The sequence below is a fragment of the Rhinopithecus bieti genome, unplaced genomic scaffold (assembly GCF_001698545.2).
Source record: "Rhinopithecus bieti isolate Rb0 unplaced genomic scaffold, ASM169854v2 scaffold_12476, whole genome shotgun sequence".
In the NCBI taxonomy this organism is placed as follows: Eukaryota; Metazoa; Chordata; class Mammalia; order Primates; family Cercopithecidae; genus Rhinopithecus; species Rhinopithecus bieti.
In genome coordinates, this window is record NW_016807303.1 from 922,358 (window position 1) to 940,548 (window position 18,191).

Sequence of the window (18,191 nt, forward strand, 5' to 3'; positions counted from 1 at the left end):
AGGATGGTCTCGATCTCCTGACCTCGTGATCCGCCCGTCTCGGCCTCCCAAAGTGCTGGGATTACAGGCTTGAGCCACCGCGCCCGGCCTATTATGTAAATTTTTTGTATGGTTTCAGCATCACATCTCAAAAGAAGTAATTTTCAGAGAAATCTAATTTTATCTTGATTCCCTTTATTCTGTTTTCCCTATAAGTGACTTGTTTTAAAAAGTAGGTGGCTTAACTTTTTTTTAATATATGTGTAAGCATGTACTACTATTCTTGGAAAAACTATCCACACTGTTTGCTGACACCTTGATTTTCTTATTTAACAGTATGTTATATAGATCACTCTACAGCAACGTATTTACAGATCTTTGTCATCCTTTTTATTATATAGTACTCCATTGGTTGGATATACTGTAGATATTTAATTTATCCGTACTGATGAATAGAGATCTTTTCCCCCAGTCTTTTGCTATTACATATAAGACTTTACTAAAACCTTGTGCATATTTTTTTTTTCGTATCTGTCTAGTATATTTGTGGGATAGATTCCTAGAATTGAAGTTGCTATTTCAGAGGTGAAATTCACATGTGATTTTGCTAGATACTGCCAAATTCCCTATCTATAAGTGTTAACATTAGCCATTCCCACTAGCAGTGTATGACTCTATTTCCCTATAATCTTGCAAAATATGTAGTCACACTTGAATTTTTGCTGATCTGAACATAGCACCTTCTTCACATATTTCCTGTATTTACACTGTAAGAATTTGAAGAACTTTTACGTTTCCTTTTTTCCCCTGTCTTTCTGGGTTTTTTTTTCCCCTCTGCAACCGCTCTATTTTGTCATAATTTGAGGAAATTTATTTTATTTATTTATCTATTGAGACTGAGTCTCTCACTGTTTCCCAGGTTGGAGTGCGGTGGTACAGTATTGGCTCACTGCAACTTCTGCCTCCTGGGTTCAAGCAATTCAAGCAATTCTCCTGCCTCAGCCTCCTGAGTAGGTGGGATTACAGGCGGACGCCACCAAACCAGCTAATGTTTATATTTTAGTAGAAGGGGGGGTTTCACCGTGTTGGTCAGGCTGGTCTTGAACTCCTGACCTCAAATGATCTGCCCACCTTGGCCTCCCAAAGTGCTGGGATTACAGGCGTGAACCACTGTGCCCGGCCTGAGGAAATTATTGAATTTGATGTTTTCTGTTAATACTATTAAGTTTTCTTTATGAGGTTATATTTTCTTTATGAGGTTATACTGAAAACTCTTTAAGGTTTTCCCACTGCAGGTTTTCCTATTTTTTATTTTAACATCTGGATTTCCTGAAGTGCTGCTTTTTAGGTGTTCTTTGCATAGACAAGAAAAAAATAGAAAAAAAGGAGTGAACTGGGTAGATGAAAATAAGATGTGGGCAGGCATGGTGTCTTTTGCCTGTAATCCCAGCACCTTGGTAGGATGAAGCAGGATGATCGTTTGAAGCCAGGAGTTTGAGATCAGCCTGGGCAACAAAATGAGACTCTACCAGAAATAAAAAATAAAAAATAAAAGATGTTTTCTATCACTAACTTATATAGGGCATTGGTCTTAATGTACATATATAGAGCTTTCAGATTTCTTTTTTTTTTTTTTTTTTGAGATGGAGGCTTGCTCTGTCACCTAGGCCGGAGGGCAGTGGTACGGTCTCAGCTCATTGCAACCTCTATCTCCCGGGTTCAAGGAATTCTCCTGCCTCTGTCTCCAGAGTGACTGGGATTACAGGTGTCACCACCACGCCTGGCTAATTTTTTATATTTTTAGTAGAGGCCATGTTGGTCAGACTGGTCTCGAACTCCTGACCTCATGATCCGCCCACCTCGGCCTCCTAAAGTTCTGGGATTACAGGCATGAACCACTGCGCCTGGCCTGCTTTCAGATTTCTTATGATTTCTTGTAAAAGTATATGCTTTATTACATATTTTTAAAATGTAAATATTTATATTTTAAGGTAAAACCTACAGGACACATTGATTTATTTAGTGAACTCTAAAGATCGTTCTGATATGATAGTATCATCTGTTTTAAATATACATGGACCATCTCTTCTTTAAGTTAGAAATTTTATATTGTGCCTTTTCCCTCTTAAATTCATATTTCTTCTGTTCAATTTTCCCACAGAATCTTAATATGATATACTTTTATGTAATTGAAAATCTTTTTATTATCCTATCACACTTTAATAGAGATATTCTTCACTGAAGATAAACTTTACTGAAGCTTAACATTAAGTAAAACTCCTGCTACTAAAGTTTGTTTTTTTAAAAACTGAGTTATCATTATAATGATTAATGAACACTTGATCTAAAAAGTATTATAGATATTTATAGTTATTAAATTTATTATGCAAAATAGTATTGGAAATTTATCTTTTAACATGGATGAGGCTGATGGTTTCCCTTTTTATTCATTTAGTTCAACTATTCATGAATCCGTATTACCTGAATGAAACTTTCTGAATAATTTTACTCTTTCTTAAAAATGGACACGTAACAGTTGTACATATTTATGGAGGGAAATTTCTTTTTAAACTTTTTTGTTAGACACAAGTGCTGAGAAATCCTGGTTACATTCTAAATAGATAAATATGGAAATAGTTTTGCTATAGTATTATCGTACAATTCTTTTTTTATTTGAAACAGAATCTCACTCTCATCTCCCAGGCCGGAGTGCAGTGGGGCAATCTCGGCTCACTGCAGCCTCTTCCTCCTAGGCTTAAGTGATCCTCCTGCCTCAGCCTCCCAAGTAGCTGGGACTAGAGGCGCCTGCCACCACATCTAATTTTTGTATTTTTAGTAGTTTTAGTGGTTTTGCCATGTTGGCCAGGCTGGTCTCGAACTCCTGACCTCAAGTAATCCACCCACCTTGGCCTCCCAAAGGGCTGGAATTACAGGCATGAGCCATCGTGCCTAGCCACAGTTCTTTCCTTGTGAGTTAAATGCCAAAAATTACATAGTGACCAAACATTTAAAAATTAAAATAATTTGTAATCCAGTCATTAGGTCCTGACCTTCCAGATTTTGGAGAAATACACTAAAAAAGCTTTACCAAGATTTGAATAGCTGGTATACTTGTTATTTTTAGGTTTCTTTTTTTGTTTTGTTTTGTTTTAACCAAATACTCTCAGAAATAATTGGAAAAACTGAAATCTTGTTAATTTCTGTATGCTTTTGCCAATACAGTACTTTTTTTTTTTTTTTTTTTGAGACGAAGTCTCCTGTGCCCCAGGTAGGAGTGCAGTGGCGGGATCTTGGCTCACTGTAACCTTCCACTTCCCAGGTTCAAGCAATTCTCCTGCCTCAGCCTCCTGAGTAGCTGGGACTATAGGCATGTGCCACCATGTCCAGCTAGTTTTTGTATTTTTAGTAGAGACAGGGTTTCACCATGTTGGGCAGGCTGGTCTCGAACTCCAGACCTCAGGTGATCCGCCCACCTTGGCCTCCCAAAGTGCTGGGATTACAGTTGTGAGCCACCACGCCCAGCCAGATTGAGGATTTAAAGTTGATTACTATGACTAAAGCTACCATGCTTGATAATCCTTCAGAAGGTCTTTATGTGTCTCAGGGACATATACATATATCTACCTGGATTTTGAATAGCTTACAGGTAATGTATAGGTCTGTCAAACTAAAGGAAGAAACTGAGGCAAAATTAATGTAGTTAATAAGTTAATATAGTAAAAATTAATAATTATAGTGAGTTCATTTGAGTCACATTTGAGGACTGCAACCTGGGAGCATTGATTTAAGTTGTCCCACATGTATGCTTCGATTAGCAGCAGTTACAGTGAGTTTTTTAATGAAAAAAAGAGAGACTATTCCTAAGTTGTTCACCAAGAATTTACATTAAAATAGCTAACAATAGATACTGATTGGCCATACTTTTTCTTTGTATCACAAATTCATGGAACATGAAGATAATGAATGAGGACCACAATGTGCAACTTGTGATAACTTTTTTCTTTGAGATGGAGTCTTTTGTCGCCCAGGCTGGAGAGCAGTGGCATGATGTCAGCTCACTGCAACCTCCGCCTCCTGGGTTTAAGCCATTCTCCTTCCTCAGCCTCCCAAGTAGCTGGGATTACAGGCATGCATCACCACGCCTGGCAAATCTTTATGTTTTTAGTAGAGACGGGATTTCGCCATGTTGGTCAGGCTGGTCTCAAACTCCTGACCTCAGGTGATCCACCAGCCTCGACCTCCCAAAGTACTGGGATTACAGGCGTGAGCCACTGTACCTGGGCAACATTTTACGTAATTTATCTGCTAGTCAGGAAACTACAGGCAAGAAAAAGCACATAACACCTTTAAATAGTTGCCTTTGGGCATGGGTCGGGGACTATGACTGAAATTCCTTACTACATCTCTCTGGGCCTCACAGAGCTCAGACTGCTCTGAGCTATTTTTCTTTCCTCAGGTCCATATGGATCATTGGTTTAAACTATTATAGACTGGTTTCTCCATTTGAAAATGAGTGTGGAATTAGGAGAAATCCTTTATTTTAGTTCACAGGGTCTTCATATCTTTCCCCTTCTCTTTCACAGAATCTTCTCTTTGCCTTTGGGCCTCTGCAGTTTCACTGTGCTTCTTTTAAGGGATTTATATCTTTTGTTAGTTAAGAAAACATTTTAGTTATTATCTCTGTGGATTTTACCTTTCTACATTATTATTTTTAGACCTTCTAATAGACATAAAACCATCATAAAAAAAAAAAAAAAAGAAGAATCCCGTAACCTGTATTTTATGTTTAAAAGCAAAAAAGGAAAAAAAGAAAAGGCTAATGGAATGAAGAAGTATATCTCTGTACCATATTCTGAGTAATTTCCTTAGCTCTATCTTCCGATTTACTTTTATCTTTAGCTCTATCTAAGCTGCTAGGTAATCCATACATTGGATTTTTTTTTCTACTTTTTAAAAATTTCAGTGACATTTATCATTTATAGAACTGCTGTTGGTTCTCTTTCAAAGTTGTATTTTCTATAGTGTGTCTAATTTTTTACTGTTTCAATTCTTTTTTTTCAGAATTTAAGTGCTTTTAACATACATATGTCTCTAGCTTAATGGTTTCATTTAGGTTCTCTTATCTGATATTCTTCAGTACTAAACTTCCTCAGTATCAGTACTTTACTTAAATTATATGATGTGTGATAATTTTGGGTGGAAGATAACATTGATAAGTTTTTGCATATTTAGTATTCTCAATGAATTATTCATTGATGCAGAAAATACATATTGAGCACAGTGTTGGAGCAAAACAGATTTTTTTGTTCTTGTGGAACTTAAATTCTAGTAACTTGCTCTGCTTATTAGTTACTTAATGATTAATGTTATAAACAGGAGTTGTCCTGTTAAAGCTCTAGCCTGAAATCTATTGTCTGTTAGCTACAATGGTTTTTACATTTTTAAATGCTTGGAAGAAAGAATCAAATGAATTCTATTTCATGACATGTGAACATAATATAAAACTCAAATCTGTGTCCATAAGTAAAGTTTTCTTGGAAAACAGCCATGCTTACTTATAAATTGTTTGTGGCCACTTTTGTGGTGCAACAACAGATTTGAATATTTGGACAGAGTTGAGTAGATACAAAGACTATATGATCAAGAAAGCCTAAAATACTTTTAGCCCTTTGCAGAAAAAGTTTGCTGATCCCTGTATCAGTGTTTATTTTGTATAAATGTATTTCATAGATTGATATCCAGAGTCCCCCTTGAAGACTCGCAGTGAATGACTGAAACCCCAGAAAATACTGAATCATATATCCTAAGATGAAGCATTGGTGAAACCATTCCATAAACAAAGTGACTACCCACACTTTAATTGTGTTGCCAGAACACAGGCAGATATTTTTTGTTTTTGTTTTTGGGAGCGTGTGGGTTCTTAAACACTCTGGACAGTAATACCTGGCTTTAACTATGCCCCACAGCATTGCTACATAGTACCAGAGTTAAGCTGTCCTTTCATGTTTTATGCCCTGGTGCATTTTTATGCATTAGTATGTACTTCCCTTGCCTGAGTGTTATTCGTAATCTCTGAAAAACTTAATGGTGATACCATAGAAGAACTTTAGAGACAATCTTAGTATCTACTAGCAGAGGAGTGGCTAAATTAAAATATTTTTTGGAATGCAGTTGACTGTTAGTAACTGATACCACAGAAAGCAAAACCATAGATAAAGGGGGACTACTATGTAGTATTTTTGGATAAGTCGTATGTTATCCAGACACAATAGCAGACTCTAGGCTTGCCAATAACTGTCTACTTTCTAGAATTGTCATGAGATTTATATGAGATGATGTTCACAGTATATGACACTAGCAGTTTTCTGGAAATAGCTACATTTTGTTATTATTTAATGCAGTGTTATTGAAGCTTTGTAAACTGATGTTTCTTTGCAAATAATGTTTATAGTTTCAGGTCTGACATCAGTAAGGTCCTTGTTTGTAATTGGTTTTCTAGTCATTTGATCTCTTTTTGAACAAATGGATTCATCTATTCACAGTAGTTCTCTTGATGCTGTGCTTGCATTACCTGGAAAACTGTCTTAGGCTGGGGTAGGGCAGTGGATTAAAGTTTTAGGCAATTCCAGACTGAACATATCATGATTTTGTAATCGGAGTACTCTAATCTGTGAGATAATCAGCCATAAATTTTTAAAAACTTATTTACACCTTATTTCCTCCCAGTAATTTGATGTAGATTACCAAATTAGGAGCACAAATAAAATGATGGAAAATCAAAACAGTTAGGAGGTGAGTAGATTTGCCAGGATTCTAAAATAATTTATATGTTGTATTTTAATTCAACAGTTGTCTCTAAATTTTCTGGGAACTGAAATTGTGTCCTGTAATTGTATAATTGTATGATAAAAGAATCTTTACAAATTTATTTTGCTCCTTTTGCCCGTTACATACTGTGATCTCTCTAAAGTGATTGTTACTGATATGTTTATACTATTATTTGCATCTATTGAAGTATAAAGTATCAATTTCTGTCTGTATAGAAACTTAGATACTAAGGCAAAAGTTCTTACACAAAAGCACAAGTTGAAATGATAGCTGATTGCCATATTTGGCTGTAGTGTTCTCCAGATAACAGCAAGGCCTGATAAGCAGGGGAAATGCTTACTTTTTACTCTCTGGAGAAAGCTATCCTAAGATCCTCTACCTTAATTGTCTCAAATATCTTTGGAGAGATTTACATAAAAAGAAAGTAATACAATAAACCTCCATGTTCCTACAAGTTTGCATTGTCTTTAGGAAAAGAAAGTAGGCAGTTGAATCATTCTTAGATCCATGCCAGTGCTATCCACCATCATTCCCAATGGCTGTACGTTTTTACTGCTTTTAAATGGTTTTCAAATAGTTGTTGATAGATTATCACATTATAGCATTTATCGACTCATATTTCTGGATCTTTTTTTACAGTTAAATCGTCGATCTGAAATTGTTGCTAGTAGTTCTGGTGAATTCATCTTGAAGACATATGTAAGACGAAACAAGTCTGAAAGTTTTAAAACTTTGAAAGGCAACCCAATTGGACTTAACATGTTGAGCAACAATAAGAAATTGAGGTATAGGCACTTCACCACACATCCTATAGAAAAGATAAAGGAAGAGTTTGACACCAAAAACTTTGAGGCTGATAGGTCCAACCTGTACCTTTTCTTCTGAATTTGTCAATAGGGCCAAGAGGTAGCATGGTCCCAGTGTATGGATTCTTTGCTTTGAATCTTAGGAGTAGGATTGATTGCAGTGTCTCTTGTTTCTGAATAAAACATTGCCAGAAATACTTTGTTAGGGTGGGATCTCGTGATTTTGTTTTCATACATTTAGTAGAATCTCAGTCATAATATTTGAAGAAGCACAATAGAGTGGTGTGGTCATGTCTCCTTTAGGAAATACTAATCAGGATCGTCTCAATAGGGGACTTAAAAATTTCCTATTCCTCCTTTTTTCAGAAATAACCCACCTTTCCTACTGGTTACCGTAGTCAACCACGGTTACTGGTAGGATTGGGTATCAGTAGCAACTCAGAAATAGGGTTGAAAGTCACTTTTATTTCTGCTGTCTCAACTTACGCATAGACAAATGAAGTACATAAAAGCTCAGTAACTTTCAAGTCAGTGGCAAAATCAGTAATAGTATTTAGGACTCCTGATTTTTATTTTAGTGTTCTGCTTTATTTTTTAAATTTTCTCAACCTCTGCCTCCCCAGGTTCAAGTGATTCCCTGCCTTAGCCTCCTGAGTACCTGGGATTACAGGTGCCCACCACCATGCCCGGCTGATTTTTGTATTTTTTATTAGAGATGGGATTTCACCATGTTGGCCAGGCTGGTCTCAAACTCCTGACCTCAGGTGATCTGCTATTTTTTTAGTTTTCTTTAATTGGACTGGAAACATTTGAAAGACAAATTCAAGAAATGGAAAACTCCCAATAGACAATTGGGTTTATCCATAAATTTTAAAATTATTATTGGTAAAGGTTTTTGTGTGTGTTTGTTCAGATTTTAAAAGATTTCTTTTATAAATGTGTATATAATTTTTCCGTGTTCAAATTATTTTGTGTTTCTTGAATCTGCAGTGAAAATGCGCAAAATACATCATTATGTTCTGGAACTGTAGTTCATGGTAGACGTTTTCATCATGCTCATGCACAGATACCAGTAGTAAAAACAGCAGCCCAAAGGTAAGAATTCTAATTGTCTTTGGTTAGTATATACATGGCATCCTCTTCAATAGGTTTTCACCTTTTTTAACCATTTTTTTCCTTTGTGAAACCTTACTGTTTTCACTGTCTGTGGAGAGATATATCTCTGAAATAATTCATGACATGAAATTATACTATTTTATATCTGTTTTTGAGTAATCACATTCTGTAAATAGAGAATTTTTCAATAAGACCTATTCTATTGCATTATACTCCAGAGAATCTAAGATGATATTTAAATTAAACTGATTTACAATATTGACCTTACAGTGTTTAACTATCTTCAGTTGGTAGTTTAGCTCTGAAGAGTAAAATTACAGTTAATACCATACTTACTTTCTTTATAAGGTTTATAAAAGTTCATAGCATCAAAACAAGTCACATTAGTTTTAAATGTTGGAGAAAATGTTATTTTGTAGTTTTAGTTAGATTTAGGAGTTCTCATTGATCTTGAAAGTACTGCTTGACTCGAAATAATGAAAGTAACATTTGGGGGACCATTTTTGGAATGTTTTACATGACCTTTCAGTTGACTGAAATTCTTAGGCTAAAAGAGTTAAATAAATAATCTGTTTATTGCATTATAAACAGTTCCTTATAACTAGTAACGTTTAAAAATTTGGCATATATTTTAGATGCTGTTCTTCATTTTTTAAAATGTAAAATCTAGACTCATTTAGAAGACATGTCCTGAACCTTGCTATATTTTTCTGTTTACATAGATGTGCTATCAGATCTTTTACTTAAAAACGTTAAGTAACCTCACACTTCGTGATAAACCAACCTTTTTTTTGCCTTAAATATATTACTGTATCAAATAGTGTTCACATAAGATACTTGAAAAATTTAAAAGGACAAAGAAATTACTATGCATACCAAAAATTGGCTTGCTCTACTGCAAAGTACACAAACAAATCAAGCTCTCTGGCCTACTTGTGGCAAAAAACATGAGAATAAACAATAAAAGGAGAGTAATTAAGGGAGATAAAAAGAGTAGACATGTTCCTATGCACTGATGATACTAATAGAAACCATTGCTGATAAAGGTGTCTTAATATTCTGATAATGTAGTCTAAGTTTGAAATACTAATTTAAACCTTATAATCAACTTAGGTGATTCATTTATAACCAAAATTATTACATTATTTTTGCTTTTGAAGTTGTCTGTTAGTTTAGAATTACTAGTGACCTATTCTCCATGCCTCATTTCCTCATTGGTAATGTTAAAAAAAAACAGTTAACAGTCTGGAAATTGGGTTGTGATTTGTTTTACTCTAGGTCTCAACACCTACAACATTTTACATGTGTATTATTGCTCATTTACATAAAAGATTAGATTTATTTAATATGAACTTGTATATATTGGTAAAATGTTTAAAATATTGTTAAAATCAACAACCTGAGAGTTAATTTGTATTTAAGAAATAATCCTGATTGAAAAATTCTTAACGATTAGGGGCAGTAAAGAAAACTGTATACTCAAGTCAGCAGGACAGAAAACTATATAATCAAGTCAGCAGGACAGATACTACATACATTTGTCTTTTATTTATTCTGTATAAGAATAAACATTTCTTATTCCAACTGCAGTATGACTGTCACTAAAAAGATTTTGATGTTCAAAGACAAGTCATTGAGAATTTTTCAGTTTTCTTCCTTCAAAAACATTGAATGATTTTATGCTGCATACCAGGCATAGATGAGGTACATTAAGATGATTATGATAAAATTCCTACCAGTAAAGCTCAAGTTTGATTGCAGTAGAGATTGATTAGGGTACAGAAAGACAAGTAAACAAATGATTACATGCATGGTTAGGGCTGCAGTAGAGATATACAAAATATGTGTAGTAAAACTGCAGAGAAGGGAACAAGAATTTACAAAGGAAACATTAAAGGAGTTTTTGAGTGTACCAGGTAGAAGAGGACACTGCATGCGGGAGGAATCACATCTTCAAAGGCACAAAGAAAGGCTTTAACTAAGATTGTTGCTTCCAGGGATTTAGCACAATTGTTAGACTTCAGGTGAGGGTAAACACATTGGCTTTTACAGCTTCTCCTAAATGTTCTTATTTTCTGAAGTCTTATTTATTTTATTATTTTTTTTAATTATAGAGATAGGGTTTTGCTCTGTTGCCCAGGCTGGAGTGTGGTGGCACAGTCATAGCTCACTGCAGCCTCAAACTTCTGGTCTCAAGCAATCCTCCCACTTTAGCCATCTGAGTAGCTAGGACTACAGGCATGCACCACCGCACCTGGCTAACTTTTAAAATAAATTTTTTGTAGAGATGTGGTCTCACTGTGTTACTTAGGCTGGTCTCCAGCTGCAGGCAGTCCTCCTGCCTCAGCATCGTAAAGTGGTGGGTTTACAGTCCTAAGCTACTGCACCTGCCCCAAGTCTTATAATAATTTGAAATGAAAACAAATGCTGTCAATCTGGTAATTCATACATAGTGTATTCTTGGGGTGAGTGGTATATCTTGTCTTTTAAGTATATCAGACCTACTAAAATCTGGGTAATTTGTAGTTCTTTAGTCATATATGGGAACGAGTGCTTTACACCTTTTTATCTAAACAGAATGAGTGAAGTTAGTTAAAATATCACATTAGATTAGTCTTTGGGACATAATTAAGGTTCCAGTCTATTTTCTTACTACTATTCCAACTGTTAATTAAATTCATATTTAAAAGATAGATTGTTTATACACTAATAATGGGAGAGAAGTATGGGAAAAAAACAAAATACAGAAGTGTAAAAGTCTGTACATACCATCCCTGCCCCTAACTTCAATCATACTTGTTGAAACAGCACATTATATGGGTTTATGTTTTACTTACACTTACACTTTTTTTGACTTTTTATTAAGTATAGATAATATTCTTATAAGGTCCTTATAAGTCTTCTTATCATCTTTATCTTTAAAGTCTTCGCCCCTCAGGGGGAAATGGATAGCTATGAAAGCTTATATAATTCATACATAGGAATATGGGCTCCTGGAATAAGTAATATTTAATTATTAGTGAAAAGCACCGTTTTGAGAGGGTTTGTTTGTTTGTTTGTTTGAGATGGAGTCTCTCTCTACTGCCCATGCTGGAGTGTAGTGGTGTGATCTCCACTCACTGCAACCTCCACCTCCTGGGTTTAAGCAATTCTCTTGCCTCAGCCTCCTGAGTGGCTAAAATTAGAGGTGTGTGCCACCATGCTAATTTTTTTTTTTTTTTTTTTTGTATTTTTAGTAGAGATGCAGTGTCACTGTGTTGGTCAGGCTGGTCTCGAACTCTTTACCTCAAATAATCCGCCCACCTTGGCCTCCCAAAGTGCTGGGATTACAGGCTTGAGCCACCACACCTGGCCCATTTTGAGAGAATTTTGAAGTTATAAATGAGATCAATGATACCAGTATTTATCTGTTAGTCTTTTTTCCTTCCCTTTCTTTCTTTTCTTTTTTTTTTTAATGCCACAGTTACAGTACTAATTGAAGGTAATTTTCTTTTCTATATTGTATGAAATAGTCCAACAAGAATGTAAGTTAACGTTTTACAAAGTCCTACATTACTAATAATGACTTTTCCCCGTTTTTTATGTTTTATTTTAATATGTAAGCAACTCTAAGGCAGGTCTTGATAAAACACATATCGAAGATACTTGTAAGAATTCCATGACTTGTTAATCAGGTATATTATAATGAATGCAATTTTCTCAAGGATAAGAAAAATGAGCATTGGTGTATGTCTTTGTATATATATATATTTTTTTAATTTTTACTGTTTTCCTTTTCCTAACTCCCTTGGCTTATTGGGAAGCATTATACCTAACCCGTTTCTTCTACCTCTGTTCTTCTACCTATTTCCTTTCCTCTGTACAGGTGAGTATAAAAAACAACCGAGGCCGGGCGTGGTTGACTTATATCTGTAATCCTAACACTTTGGGAGGGCAAAATAGGAGGATAGCCTGAGACCAGGAGTTCGAGACCAGCCTGAGCAACATGGCAAAACCTTGTCTCTGTAAAAAATACAAACATTAGCCAGGCATAGTGGTGCACACCCGTAGTCCCAGCTGCTCAAGGTGGGAGAATCACCTGAGCCTAGGGAGATCAAGGCTACAGTGAACTGTGATTGTGCCACTGCACTCCAGCTTGGGTGATAGAGCCAGACCCTGTCATCTCAAAAACAAAAACAAGAAAGTACTAAACTGTTCTTATTTCTTGGGCACAGCAGTATAGACTTGGAAATGGCTACATTAGGTATTAATGCCTAACTTTTGGTTTTCATTTTACTTTTTCTGGAAATACAGCTGTATAAGAAATACATAGGATAGGATAGACTAGATTTAAACTTTTATGTTTATATTTTGCTTCGCTTCTTTAATAGGGATGTGATTATATTACCTCGTTTTTCTGTCATTTAACATTTATTTTATGCAAATTATTCTTTTTTAAATAGCAAAGATAAAATTTCAGATATATTAATGTACATTTATAATGCTTTTCCTTTTGAAAATTTTTTAAAATTGTGTGTGTTTTTAATGTGTTCATGTAAAAACAAGTTACTATATACTTTTTTCTTCATTTGCTAGGATTAAATCGATATTGTAGTTGCATACTCCACATGATGGGAGTATAAGAATTGATAAAGGAATTTGGGGATTTTGTAATTTATGCTTTGCTGACAGTTCCAAATATTTCATTCCTTTTATTATAAGGAGAAATAGTATTAGATGTGAATCTCATTTTATTCTAAATTGAGGGATTATATAATTTCATTCTTGAGTAATTGATGTTAATATAGCATTTTGGAGTTTTCATGAACTTTGGAGAAGGGTGCAACTTTTATACATTGGACTTGTGATGGGAAGCCATGATTTTAAATTATAGGCCTTTCCTTGTGTCCCAAATCATATACCGTATTTAATCTAAGACTTTCGTGCAAAAGTTTCAGCCTTAAAAAATTTTTTTCTTACTCCAAAGGAAATAATCATACCTGATATTAGGATCAGTCCGGAACCAATATAAATTTTATAACTTCTAGGAAATGCTGTTGTTTCTTGAAGACTATTTCTGTTACAACAGTAGTCTCCTCCTTATTTGTGGTTTTGATTTAACCATTCCCTTATTAGTACTGAGATTGTTTCTAAATTTGCTATGATGTCATTATTGAATTTTTCAGATATTGAGAATTATGTTCAGGTGAGGAAAGTACATACTATTCATAGAAGTACAAAGGAGGTACCATGGGATTAAACATGAAAGGACAGGCTAACTCTGGTGCTATGTAGCAACACTCTCAGGCATATGATAAAACCAGGTGTAGTATACAGAGCAGAAAACCCACATGCTCACAAAAACATTTGCTCATCTTCTGGCAACGTAATCAGAAAATGTGGTTGACAGCCATTTTGTTTATGAAATGTTTCCACCAATGCTTCATTTTGGTATATTGGATTCGGTACTATCCTCCGTTTCAGGCACCCACTGAGGGTCTTGGAACAGATCCTTGGAGAATAGCAGGGAATATTGTGTTCTAACATATCTTGAAATATTTGATAGTTAAAGCCCTTTCAAGAATTTTTTATATTTTTGTGTATTCATCTTCCTGTTAAATATCTAAAAAGATTGTTTATTTTGTGTATTGACAGAAATCGAAAACCAATTTAGACATGACTCAAAACCTAGTGTATTTTTTATATATATATATAATGTATTTAAAACAGGTTGATCACATTATAGTTTTGCCTTATGACTATAGTTACTACAACTACAGTGATATATCAACAATGAGGTCTTGCCTCTTACATTTTTTTTCTTTTTCATGTTTTAAGCAGTCTGGACCGAAAAGAAAGGTAAGCTTAATATTGAAGAAATTAGAGCATGGATATAGTGATAAAATATAAAATTATTTATATGTTTTGAAACATATTTGTTGAATTAGAGTTTATAATTAAAACTTTTAATTTTAAATTTTTAGCTGACGTGTAATAATTGTACATATTTATGGGATACAGAGTATATATCAATATAGGTATACAATGTGTAATGATCAGATCGGGGTAATTAGTATATCCATCACCTCAGACATTCATTGTTTCTTTGTGTTGTCAGCATTCAAAGTCCCTTTTTCTGGCTTTTTGAAAACATAAATTATAGTTAACCATATTCACCCTAAGTGCCACAGAAAGTGAGAGCTCATTCTTCCTGTCTAGCTGTAATTTTGTATTTGTTAACCCACCTCTCTCCATCCTCTCCTCCCCCACCCTTCCCAGCCTATAGTATCCACAGTTCTACTCTTTATGATAAAAGGAAACTTGTTGACAGTACAACATGGTATTTGGCTCATATAGGTGGTATTTGAGGCTCATTCTGAATGTACATTTTTCTATGAATGGTTATATTTATGCTAATAAGTGACTACTTTCTTTTAAAATAGAATATTTCAATGCTTTAATAGTAAAATTGCTTTCAGTTACATTATCAGAATCTTTGTCATTATATTTTAGTGATAATACTCTTGTTTTTCTGCTTTAATAGTTGGGGAACAGGGAAATGTATTAGAACACCTTAACCGTAGAGTTAAAACTTTAAAACATCAAGTGTATTCTCTTCTGACTGAAAAGTAAGAGAATCTTGTGATCAGTCTTATTCTGTCATTATTTTTTCGCTTTGTAGGAACACTGGCATTTAGAGGATATTTGAGTGATATAATGGCATGGAAAAGTGTTTAAGAAAACAGACACATTTCTTTGAACATTTCAAAGTAAAATGATCATAATTGTTCTAAAGTGGTTATCCATAAGAGTAGCTTCTCTGGACTGGGCATGGTGGCTCACGCCTATAATCTTAGCACTTTGGGAGGCCAAAGCGGGAATATCTCTTGAGCCCAGGAGTTCCAGACTACCCTGGGCAACATAGTGAGGCCCTGTATCTACAAAAAAATAAAATAATTGGCCTGGTATAGGTAGTAAGACACTAAACAAACCGGAAAGTCCAGTTATTTTTAATTTCCAACCAAATTGTTGAATCAATTAAAAAAAAATGAGTCTATAGTGCCTTTCAAATGTCTGAATTTTGACATTTGTATATCAGCTGATGGATTAATATTTTAAATTGCTATGTGATGGCTCTGCATGGGCATGGTGGCCAGTGCTTCAGTTTTGACAGCATTACCATCCTTGCTGATGACATGGACAGCAGTGTTTCTACAGTTGTTTGAAATGGTAAATATATTTTTGATTACATGCTGCCTTTGAGGCATACGCTTTTATTCATTCCAAGTATTTATCAAACCTACTGTTACAGGCATAAGGATACAGTGATGAATAAAACAGACAAGATCCCTGCAGTCCTATAGTTTACTTTCTTATGGAACAAAGACTAATACTGAATAAGTAAAACATGAAATAATAATTTCTATGTAGAGAAGTATAATGGGTGATGTGATAGACTGACAGTACGATTTCTTTAAATTGCATATTCAGGGAAACTCTTTACTATGAAGCTAACATTTAACTAAAGACTAAATGGGGAATTGGCAGTGCCATGATCATAAGATTGGCTTTTCCGGATAGGGAAGAGGTTGTGCTAAGTTATTAATCCAGGAATAAGTTTGGCATGTCAAAGAACAGAAAAAAGGGACAACTAAGGCTGGAGCTTAGAGAGCAAAGGGGACAATGTTATGAGATGGGTTTGGGAGACTGGCTGGGACCTAGGTCATAAAAGGCTTTGTAAGGTGATCTGAAGCTTTTGGATTTTATATTAGTGCGATAGAAGCTTTCAGAGCATTTAAGGTAGGGAAGTATTGTTACCTGATAAATATTTGAGATTTTTTAAACACAATATTTTTCATAGGATTTATAATTTGGCACAAATAGAAGTTTAAATCAGTGCCAGTTCAGTTAAGGCTGGGCAAGTTCCTCTCCAAATAGAGATGTGTTACAAAGGAAAATCAAATAGTCTGTAAGTACTTAAAACTATCTCAGCAAGGTCTAGGAGTTGGGGCATTAGAAAGACAGAAGTAAAACCAATCTTTTCAGCGGGGGAGGAGGGGATGGGGAGGGTTAAGGTGGAAAAATAAAGAGATTTTGAAGGTCTCATCCCATTAGGGATATAATAGAATTTGCTTGAGGAAATCATTTGAATCTTGGTAAGTGCAATAAGCGTTAAGAGGGAAGGTATCTATATTCATTTGTTAAATTCAGTAAGGAAGGCAAAGAGTATGTTGTGCAAACAATATTGTATAAAAATAGGAGAAAAGAGGAAACAAAATGAAATAATAAACATAAATAGAAATATAAAAAGTAATAGAGTAAGATGAAAAGAAAACAAGTCCTATCAGCAGTTATAATGACTGTATTAGAGTATATGTAGTAAAAGACATGCTGATTTGATTAAACCCAGCTATACTACATTGTTTACAAGCATCATACCAAAATAATAATGTGGAAGTAAGTTGAGAGCCACAAGAGATGCAAACAAAAAGAAAGCATGAGTGGAATTTTAGTAACAAGGGAGATGGAGTTAAGGATTAAAAGCAGTAGACAGGATAAAGGAGCACAACAGGCACAGTTTATAGGAACATAACAAGTAAATGTAAAGCCTCCCCTAAAATAGTTAAAATTCAAGAAATTCAACATGGTGAAACCCCGTCTCTACTAAAAATACAAAAATTAGCCAGATATGGTGGCATGCGCCTGTAATCCCAGCTCCTTGGGAGGTTGAGGCACAAGAATTGCTTGAACCTGTGAGCCAAGATAGCACCACTGCACTCCCGCCTGGGTGACAGAGCAAGGCTCCATCTCAAAAAATGAAAACAATGAATACAGTTGTGGGAGATTTTAATATATCTTGAAAATTAAACTGGTTTATCAGTTAAGTAAGAATAATGGATTTTAACTGTAAAATAAATAAGATGATTCATTTTCATAGAAATGTATATATTTGGCCATGTTTTGTAATAATGGAAAGATTAATAAAAAGAGCTATCATTAAAGCAAGGCAAGCAACAGTAACAAAAAGAGAAATGGTGTCCAGATCCTGGTTTCTAAGTACCACTCTCCACTAAAAGGAATGTGGAGAAATGGCTGATTCTGGGGTTGTGATAGGTCAGACACAGAGTGAGTGTGGTATCAGAAACCTAGAAAATGTTCAACAAATTAAGAGTGCCCACTTCAAAAGCACCTGTACTAAAATTGGAACAATAGAGAGATGATTAGCATGGATGACACATGAATTAGTAAAGCATTTCATATTCTTGTAAATTGTGTATGTATATTTTATCACGGTAAAGAAGAAAAAAAAAAAAAACCACCAAAAGGATGTAGTTATATCAGAGGGAGACGGGAGCCAACTGAAAGAGCTCCCAAATAGCCAAACTGATAACAGTTGGATTATAACTTAGACCAAGGGACACTCTATGAAATACCTGATGAGTTCTCTTCTAAATACTGAAAAACACAGAAAGGAGATTAAGG

At 34.8% G+C, this 18,191-nt stretch overlaps 1 protein-coding gene across 1 annotated transcript in view; it reads left to right on the forward strand.

Moving 5' to 3' along the window:
* Positions 1-18,191, forward strand: part of SENP6 (SUMO specific peptidase 6) — a 117,745-nt gene that overhangs the window by 28,159 nt on the left and 71,395 nt on the right. The window contains 3 exon segments of the mRNA XM_017881128.1: positions 7,447-7,592; positions 8,604-8,708; positions 14,547-14,567. Of these exon segments, the coding sequence (XP_017736617.1) occupies positions 7,447-7,592; positions 8,604-8,708; positions 14,547-14,567 (272 nt within the window).